Genomic DNA, 10,277 nt, shown 5'->3' with positions numbered 1-10,277 from the left:
TCGTCGTGGTCGTCGTCTGTCAACTGTCATCGGCTGTGGGTCGGTGGCTCACGTTCCGACCTCTAACCCTTGGTTATTATCATGTGGCCGGGACTTACTTTTATTTATTTCCATATTATTCGAGAGGCAGAGCGCTGCTCTACTTTCAATAACTGTGAATAAGACCGAATGAATGAACTGGCTAACCTTGCCGCTGGCTCGACACTCGGTGGCTGTGGCCCAGTGGGTGGCTGGTGCTGGGAAATGAGGCGCTCGACTTTTCCTACGCTGCTTTGTGTTCGGTTTATTAAAATATACATTTTCCTTTTTTCATTTGGCTTCCCTTCTGTGCGCTGTATTCTATTTGGCCGTGCCTGTGCGTTTGGCATGCTCTGCTCTTTACTCTTTAGCCTGGTAAATTTTGCAGAAAAAATCTTCTTTATTTTCTTTTTTTCACGTCGCCGCAGGTCAAAATGTCAGCAAAAACTGGACAATATACTAGACGTACAGTAATTACTCGCAAATTAGGGATTTTTTGTGCACTTTTAAATTAATTACTCATCACTATGCATTTCCCATAGAATCAAAGTGGATGCACTTTCTTTTTAAGCACAGTCTCCCAATTTTCATTATATATGAATCCACTTTTTGTCTTTCTATAAGAATATAGCTTTTTATTTTAATCAGAAATAACTCTAATTTAATTCTTATATCTCATGGTTTTTCTTGTCTTGTTACCTCTATTCAAAGACCACTGTATAGCTCTGTTGGTTGATTTAATTTTTGTATTTATTTTAAGGCTTGCGGCTTTTGCATATTTCATGCGCATTTGCATGTTCTTTTTGCGAGCCTGCTTCGTCCTCGAAGATTTATTTGTCAGATACGCTCTTTTATTTGATTTATGAGAGCGCCCCCATATCCTCCATCGGCCAGGTTATCTGGTCGCCGATAAGCTGGCGGCTTGAAGCTGCCCAGGAGAATTGTGTCAAACCTCTGAACCCCAGATTCAGCTCCACGCCTGGGATTTTCCCCCTCATCCTGCCATGACTGCTGCTCGTTGAAGTCCGTGGTCTGTGGTCCGCCCAAGATTTCCACCTGTTTACGTGTCCATCCGCCTCCTAGAGATGCCCGACAAAAGGCCACTGGATCCACTCCAGCCGGTGCTCTACATTGACCACTGCCGTTATCGTCAAACTTATCGCAAGCGAGCCCTGCTCCTCCATTCTTCGCTGGCGGAGGCACTGAACGCCATTCAGCCAAGGGTTAAGCTCCAGCTAAGGATCAACGACAAAGGCCCGCCCGAAGATGGATCCTTTGAGGTTGCTATTGCTCCGCAACCAACTGATGATTCCAAGGCCCGTCAAAGTGTATGGACTGGGCTGAGGCGGATGCCCAGTGCATCGAAGGTTCCCCATGTGGACGACATTCTCACCCCGGTTTGTTTCGCCCTCAAATTGAGGGATCCGCACAAGGAATCACATCGGCGGATGCTGACCAATTTGCGGCACAACGAGGGCAGTCGAGGAAGGACGAGGACTATCAAAAATGTGTTAAATAATACCTAGTAAACATTACAATAATAAACCAACACACGTACAAGATCTTGAATTGTATTATTCATTTGAATTCAGCAAACGTACCTTCATAGCTTAAAATAGCTCTTTAAGCCCAAATCTCAAGTGAAATTAAAGTTCATGTCTCATGGCGTTACAATGTCTACTTAAAAGACAAAAGACCACCGAAAGGTCAGGCTTCATCATCCCGCTAATTTTTTGGTTAATCTGCAAAATCAGCAGCCAAGTGAATTTCGTTTCTAGGCTGACACCAAAGATAACACCAAACCCCGAAACTAATGAAAAGACAAACTCTGCGCCAGAGGAAAATGCACTTGGCGGAACTAAAGTGTGATGTGTAACTGCGTACTGGCGGCAGTTATGGCAGCGCCAGAAGATGCAAATGAAAATTGCAGGAGGACCTTCGCCTCCTTTTCCTCATTTCCTGCTCATTTTCGCCGGGGGAGTTGCCAGTTAAGATTTTCGCCTCGTTGCGGGGATCTTTGAAGGAGCGACAGGAGCTCAAGTTGAGTGCTGCATTTCGGCTTCATTGCGTCTCGGTGAGCACACAGTGGGCGATAGAGGTCTGCTCAGGGGAAGCTGGGAAAGGAAAACGAAGGGACGGGGGAAAGGACATTAAAAGGCAGCAGGGGCGGTGCATTGCAAGGGCAAAAAGCACAATAAATCCCTACTCTTGAAGTAGTTGTATTTTCGTTGCCAAAGTATTTCCCAGCCTGACGGATCGCCTTTGCCAGGGCGTCTGCTTTCGTGACTTAAGTTTTCAGCACACGCATTGTATGCACTCACACACTCACATACACAGTAGCAGCACACGCATACTCATTTAACTAGGAAGCGAAGGATACGCAGCTACAGTGGCTTCAAAAATGTGTGTGTTCATACAAATATTCCTTCGATAATGTACTAAGCGTACATTGCTTATAAAGCTTTAAAAAATGTTAATTTTTAAACAAATATTATAATATATATTCAAAAGTTCAGGATTTGTAAAGGTCACTATGCTTTTTCATCTTAAATATATTCACGCACGCAAGTTCAGCGAACTTTCTACGAAACAATGTTGTAATCGAATCGATGCAATTAGCTATTATCTTCTGGCGAAAATATGCTATTGAACACATTTCAGAGAATTGAATATCAATTTCTGGAAGTATCGCTGATCCAAACATCGCCAGCTTTCACTGTTCGCCGCTTCGTGTGTGAGTCCTGACAGGACGTGCCGGCCTGGTCCTGAAAGGCAGCATAAGTAGTGGAAAACGGCAGCATATTAATCTTGCAACCAACAACAGCTAAAACAATAGCAAACAGCAAAGGCCGCGAAGACATTGCAGTAGTACGATGCTCGCAGCTTTTCCTTCCGCCAGCCAACGGAACATGAAACTAAATCGTTTGTGTGTGCCCTTTTTATTTTCCATTTTCCTCCAAAGTAAATGAACTTCATTATAAGTAAAGCGTCGCTGGAGTTGCTTTTCTTTGTTGGCGGTTGGCTTTCTCTCTTACATTCTTTTGTTTTAGCATTTTTGGCTTTCGGTTTCAGTGTCAGTATAGTTAACACAAATGGCGCATTTTGTTGGTGTCTGCCTGCCGAGTCTGCTGCCAAAAAAAAGACTTTGGAGGAGTCTGCAAGATTTTTGACAGCCTTAAAGTTTGAGCTTTAACTTATGATGATGCCATACTTAAAGATAAATTCAATATATTTTAGGGCTAGCTATCTAAAAGCAGCAGCTTTATTATAATCAATAAAAATTAATCCATCCTACGTAATCCCTTAAATCTGGTCAGTAAATCAGATTTCATTTATCGCAACTGTCTTTTTTCTATCCTGACACTCCATTTTCGCTGTTTTAATAAACTTGGTGTCACTTACATTTTTGCTTCTACTGCAAATATTTGAAATAGAAGTGTAAAAAATGTAAAAAAATAAAATTAAAAAGCGGAAAGAATGAAAGGAAGGCGAGCTTTATGCTGTTTACGCACATTTTGCCAGTCAGCTAAGACCCTTTACTGCGCTTCTTGGAGAGCAGCTCCCTAGATTTTGCATGGAAAAAGTGCAAAGTGCATGTAAAATGATTTTAATAATATTTCAAATTGACATTGTCGATGGTCCTGATGACATTCAATTAGTGCGCAACACTTTTTGCAGCTGCAACAAATGATAAGTGATTGGTTTCTGGCTTAGACGTTTCTCCTTTTCAATTTTGTTGCACTGCATGCGCAATTTTCAACTGACCCCATTAATCAATTTGGAAAACCCTTGTTGGTTATCATTTTTCTAGGACGTCATACAGATCAATCCTTGCAAGAATGTACACAGCATACCATTGCAGGCATTTAATTAAGCTAGAGAACATTCAAGCCCCAAAACACTCACTTAATTAAATAAGTACTTATATTTTCAAATTCAGGTCAGTCACTCAATCCGTTCGAAAAAGTTAATTTATTTTTCTTTCATATTCATTGATGTATGACGCAAAAGAGCACAATACAAACTGATCGCATTTTGGACAACGGAAGCGTTGTTCAGCAATAGAATACAATTTATAGATGCCAAATATTTTTAAGCGCCTGCACAAAGAGGGAAAGTTGTGAGCTGGCTAATTGGCATTGAATTTCATACAATTTTTTGTGGTGTCTGATTTGTTCTGTTGCGCGATGTTTGCATTGTGCAATATTCGGGGGATTTTGATGGTGTTTCGATAACAATAATCAGAATTGTTGGCAGTCCACTGGCTTAATTAAGAGAGTTAGCGCTGATATATGCCGCACTTTGACCGCGATTATATTTCCGCTTTAATCCGCGTTGTTTTAAATCTTTCGTAAAACTAGCCTCCATTATTTGAACTAACAAGTCTTTCGAATAAAAAATAACAGAGCAGAAAGTCGCCGCAGAGTCAATTTCGATTTCAATTAAAAGCAGCCAGGAATTCGCAATATGCCCAGAATGCAAATACCAATTTTGACATTTTTCCAGACCAAAAGTGGGTGGTTGGGCGCGGCCAAGGTGAGCGAATCGAAAAGGTCACTCGAACACTGCTGGCCGACCGACTGACAAGTTTCGCAATCTCTGGCAGTCAACCGTGAGGCTTTTTCTGATGGCCAAGACATATTGAGATGCATCGGCATCGAATTCCCAGGGTGATGTCCTTAAATTGGAATCGCTCAGCTTAAAGTGGAGGTTATGCCAGCAGGGCAATATAAATATTTACTTACATGGATACGCAAAAAATGCAATCCGAATTTCAATTTTATAAATTGTATATTAAAATAAGGTTCAGTAAATTGAATTATATTAAATATCCAAATATTTATTTACGACAAAGTTCATTGAACTGTATTGTAACTATCATATTTTTCGGCTATCAAACTAATTAGATGAAAATCGTACAAATGCAAATATAGCGATAAATACAATTTTAAATTGTGATTACAAATTTAGCCAGCTTATTAGCCTTTGTATAATATGAGCCATAATGTAAATTGATATCTGCCATTAAGCCCACTCGTGAGCAGCCAAATTGTTGTTTTAAAAAGCAAAGCCATATATTTCGAGCAATCCCAATGTCAATCCTTTATCGCTGTTCCAAATGTCGGGCTATCCGATTCCCCAAAGGATTCGCCACAAACACACACGCACAAATATGACAACGACAACAACAACTATAACTGGTCCTGTCCAAGTGTCATTCCGTCATGATCTATGGATGGCAACATAAATTTGGAGTGCTCAACTCGGGGGCGTGACGGCATCGATGCTGCGGCGAGAATCGAATTGAAATTTGAAATTTCAAAAGTGATTACAACTATACTCGGCTTGCAGGACCCGCGTGGATGCGAAATTTCAGGCGCTAAAAACTGATTGCCGGAAACGAATGTAATTGGTTGCACATGCAACCTCCAATGGGGGCGGTGTTTTTTGTTTTTGGCGGCGATGCGGATGTGGAAGTGGAAGGGGAAGTGGCTTAGTGCTGATTGGGTGGCCTCCACATGGGCATTGTGGCTGCAGCGGTTTCGTTGCAGTTTTTAGCATTATTGTTATTATTTTGCGGCGAGCGAAGAGCGCTTGTTAATGATTTATGCATTCATTGTGCATAGAAATGACATTGCAGTTGTGCGAACAAAGTGTGTGTGGTGTGGGATTGAAAGGTGGGGGGAGTGGGGGTTGGCTCCCTTGCTAGTTTAAATGCACATTTGGGCCAGTTTCAGGGGGTGGTGGCTTGGGGGAGGCGGTGGCATCGCAATGCAACCGCATTGCTGTCGACATCCTCGACTTCTGTGATTTATGCTGCATTTTGGCCATTTGCCTAACACTCTTGTACCGCCAACAGTGCAGACTTAACAGCCTTAAAAATGAAGAGGGATAACAGTGTTTCGAAAGAGTAAAATTCCCAAAGAGCATGCTCTGTTAGCCAAGATTCTCTTTCTTTTAACAGCTGTTAGCTATTTTAAGAGCTGTTCCAGCTCTTTAACTGTTAGTTTTAACATAGCTCGGCAGCTTGAACTTCTTAACATCACAACATAAGGTTCGTTTTTCCATTACTTGGCCATAGGTCAGTAATTTTTGTTGAAAACAAATACAAAACCCAAGCACGTGATGCCATAAATCATTTGTTTTCACCGGGAGTTTTTCCTGTTTACAACACACATCTGCATTGAAATGTTTCAAGATAGATTATGCATAAAGCAAAAGTAAGCAACGACATATTTAAGCCATTTTGAAGCAACTTGTGTATTTCATGGTACTATCTTGTCTAGTTCTTAAACATATTTTTAAAGTTAAGCTAACAAGAATGTTTTTTTTTTTTTTGTTGGTTTTCATTTAATTACCTTTAAAGACTGACCATTGTATGTTGCTTTTCGCATAGACTCCAGTTTTGATTTAATTATATTTCGTTCCTGGTCTGCCATTGTCCCGATAATGACTTAATCTTAAATATGATTTGGCGATTATATTGCTGCACCTTTTTATTGTCACTTCCTGGCCAACAATCCGCCCCAAAAATCCAAGCCACAAAAGGAGATTATGAATTCAGCTCAGTCATCGAAGATCTAAGCAAAAAGCCACCAACAAAAGGAGTCCCAATGAAAAGTACGAGGAAAACCCAAAAATAATAGAAGAAAAAGATACTTTAAACCCGCTGCTGTGTGTGTGTGTTTGGCTTTTTGTATCTGTGTGTTGCTCACGTTGCTGTTTAAGATTCATTTAGCTGCAAAACAATGGAAGCAAATGGCTGGCAAACTGCAACGAATGTGTGATACTCTTAATGGGAGAAACCTGCGGAAAAACAACTTTCGTGCACAAGCCTAATCCACTTTTCCTGCACTTTTCCGGCTGGGGGTTTTGTAGTGTATAGTGGCGGGTGAGACAACACATTGGCTACGGCTTTGGCTTTGGTTGTTGGCCGTGGCTTTTGGCCGTTGTCGCTGCTGCAGTCGCGGCAAATTACGTGAATCAGCGAATTTGGCAGCAAGATACGGCCAGCGATAGTGGCAACAAAAACAGTTACCGGCAGCCACATAACGACGCCGCGGCCAATTGCCGATTAGCATCACTTTTGGCCAAGGCGAAACAGCGAGGAAAAGCAGTTAGCAAACAGCAGGGGTGCGAGCAGGAGCAGGAGCCACAGGATATAGGATAAAAAGGATGCCCATGCCGGACGGATATGCAAGTGCAAAACAAAAGAAACAACTTCGATATGGGCGAAGTGGAGGACGTGGCATGACTGTAAGTGATTGTAAGTGAGTGAGAGTGTCTAATGAAGCCATCGCTGATGACCAAACGAGATGAAGGGCCAAAACACTGGCGAAAAAAACAGGATATCAGACGGCTGGCAAAACTGTAGCTTTCTTTTGAGTGCTGTAAAAAGAAGATGAATAAATTAAACTTAAAACTTCGTATTTTCTGGGTGCCTTAAAATACATTTTATTACTAGGTTAATTAATTATTAATTAATAAAAAAAATAAACAATATATTGACTATATAAGTATTTATACCCATTGATTTGATTCGAGCCTTGTTCCCATTTTTACCTTTTTTTCTTTAGAAGCCTCTTTTCTAGATTGAAAGTTTCTTCTCAGTGGTTTTGTCCCTTTTTCTTAACTTCCATTGCCATTTTTTCTGGCCAAGCTTTAAGAATGACAACCCAAACAAGGGACGTGGTGTAGGCTGGGCGTAGACAAAGGGACCACGACCAGGAGACAATGATGTCGCCAAAATCGTTGACGAGGATCTGCCACCGAGGGTGCCGCGCCAGGATTTGGAGGACTCAATGCCTGCCGCTACGAGTGTCAATATGAAAATGAATGCGTGTGGTTGGCTCTCTTTCTTTTTTTTTTGGCTGCCACACCACCTTACTGGTGGTTCTATGTGTGGATATGAATTATTCATAAAATGGCAATGGCACTCTGAGCAGCGACAAGAACAAGAGCAAGTCGTGACGATGCCATTGGAATGTTTGTGGTAACCAAAAAACGGAAAAATACCTTGCAGCTCCTGATTTCAGCTTATACTCTTTTTCCCGAAACTTCCATTCATGTGTGTGCCAATAATATTAGTTTACCTCGACAGGCGCTATTCTATCCTAGAAGCATAAGTTCCTGTTCGTTATAATGAAAAGAACAATCCGTTAAGCTAAGAAAATGTTGTTATACAATAAAAGAGTATTAAGGAGGCCGCCTATCCTGCTTTCCGTCCTTTTTTGATTTTTGCAACCGCGACAAGGGCAAAACACGAGGGCAACAACAATGAGACGCCATTTGAGATGCCTGCCACATAACACACACACCCACCTTTATGCATATATGCAAGAGTAAGTGGGTGTCTCTGTGTGTGTGTGTGTGTGGGAAAACTATGCGACATAAAATGTTACGAGGATGGCGGATTGTCGAGTCTCTGAGTTGGTCGAGGCCTCTTTGAGGCATGTTAACCCCGGGCAGGCGCCCTTTACTTCAGCCCCCATTAGCCAAAGTGAAATTAAGTACAGATCTTGCTGCAAATTACTTACCATCTTTCAGTGAGATTGAGTTGCAGGCCCTCCAAATGCAGTTTATAACCTTGGAGCCCGACCTAATCTGCCCCAGTGAAAATCACTTAAATTCGCCAGCTAATTAGTAAAATGGAAAAGCTTATTATCCCGATTGCAAAACTTCTGCTCTCGTATGCTGCGTAAATCAAGAGCTGGAAAATGAATGAAAAGGTAAAACTTACCTGACGTTTTCGGTGAAATTTTCGCAATCGACACGAGATGAGAAATTTGTTGAATTTGCAACAAGGACTACGCAGCGAACAACAACACAATCATCATCGGCATTAGCGAGAGTTTTGCACATCCCGAACTCCCCCAACCATTTCGATCCGCATGCATAACAAAATCCATAATGTTTGCGCAATCAAACGAAGCCAAAAAAATTTAATCGAACTACGACAAGAGCAAAAAAATTCCTAACAAAAGGCAAAAAAAGGATTGGAAAAGCGAAAAAATGAGTTGCGTGTGCTCTTTCCGTATTTGCATATACATTTGCATATGTCTGTGAACAGTGGCTCGGATTATGCAATTTGATTTTTTTTTTTTGGAAAATTGTTTAAATTTATTTTCTGGAAAAATTGACTTAAAGTCTATTTATTGGAACAAAGCTTTTTAATTTTAAATAAAAAGGATTAAAATTAAGTTTGATCCATTTATAGTATGAATACATTAACAAAGTGGCAATCGAATATGTTAAAATAGTACGGGGTCATATAAAAATATTCTCTATATCTAAAAAAATATAATATACTATATATTCTGTAAGCTTTTCACCCCACTGTGGAATACATTCTTGTTTGGGTTGGCAAACCTACATGGGTTAGCATTGCAAATTTTCGCGACTTGACTAGAGCTTATTCAAATGATCTGAAGAGTGCTTGGGCCAGATAGCAGAGGAAATCGAGGAAACGGAAATCTGAAGGGAAAACTCGAGTGTAGGCTGCATTTCAGCTCGAAAAGGCAGTTGGTAATTAGCCCAGTGCTTTAACTAATTTCAACAATTCCGGCAAAGTCTCTGTTTTATTGCGGTTTTCCTTAACATTTAAAGCCGAGTTTCTCCTTTACAGTGGTCCCTAAAATTTCTGTAAACATATCACAATGCCACGCCTACTTTCTGCCTAGGCACACTCCATTTGCGCGGTAATAGTTATTTGCGGACAGTAAAAACGAAAAGAACATAAAACAATTATAGTCCCTGCGCTGCATCGCATAAAAAGGAGCAGGGCAAAAACCTTTGACAAATTTTTGTCGCTGCTGCGTGGCAAGAGTTTCGCACTTAAGCACAGTAAAAGTCCCATCCATTTAACAATTCATAATCTAAATAATTAATAAATATTGTTAAATTTAGGTAGAATTAATATGATGCTATTTAGCTTCTTTATTATTTAGACATAAGATGTCTAACCATATGCCGCATTGTGTTATTAAACCGCAAATTCGCGACTATAAAGCAAAATCCCCGATAACTATATCGAGTTGCTACTGTACCATTTGAAGCCTTTTGTCACAGCAAACAACAAACTGACTTGCTAATGAAAAGTTTATTGCTCCGGGGCTATATGTACTTAGATCCCCAGCCATGGTCCGTCATGGCCCGTCATCTTCCGACGGGGTCTCTCATGGCAATGGAATGGATCCGGGTGCTCCTGCATATGCATACCAGTTAGCTGGTATCCCCCGGCTCCCCACTATTGTCGTCTG

The 10,277-nt window shown here is 41.0% G+C and overlaps 1 protein-coding gene across 1 annotated transcript; it reads left to right on the top strand.

Moving 5' to 3' along the window:
• Positions 1 to 941: 941 nt before the first annotated feature.
• On the top strand, positions 942 to 1,580 carry LOC6732633 (selenoprotein BthD). The gene has a single exon (XM_002079714.4). The coding sequence runs from the start codon at positions 1,104 to 1,106 to the stop codon at positions 1,542 to 1,544; it is 441 nt and encodes a 146-aa protein (XP_002079750.1). The 5' UTR covers positions 942 to 1,103; the 3' UTR covers positions 1,545 to 1,580.
• The last annotated feature ends 8,697 nt before the right edge of the window (positions 1,581 to 10,277 follow it).

The sequence above is a fragment of the Drosophila simulans genome, chromosome 2L (assembly GCF_016746395.2).
Source record: "Drosophila simulans strain w501 chromosome 2L, Prin_Dsim_3.1, whole genome shotgun sequence".
Taxonomy (NCBI): Eukaryota; Metazoa; Arthropoda; class Insecta; order Diptera; family Drosophilidae; genus Drosophila; species Drosophila simulans.
Note: the sequence above shows the minus strand (reverse complement) of the source record. Positions and strands in the feature narration are given on the sequence as shown.

Excerpts from the sequence above, each read along its gene's own strand:
- LOC6732633 (XM_002079714.4), top strand. The coding sequence starts at position 1,104 with ATGCCCGACAAAAGGCCACTGGATCCACTCCAGCCGGTGCTCTACATT.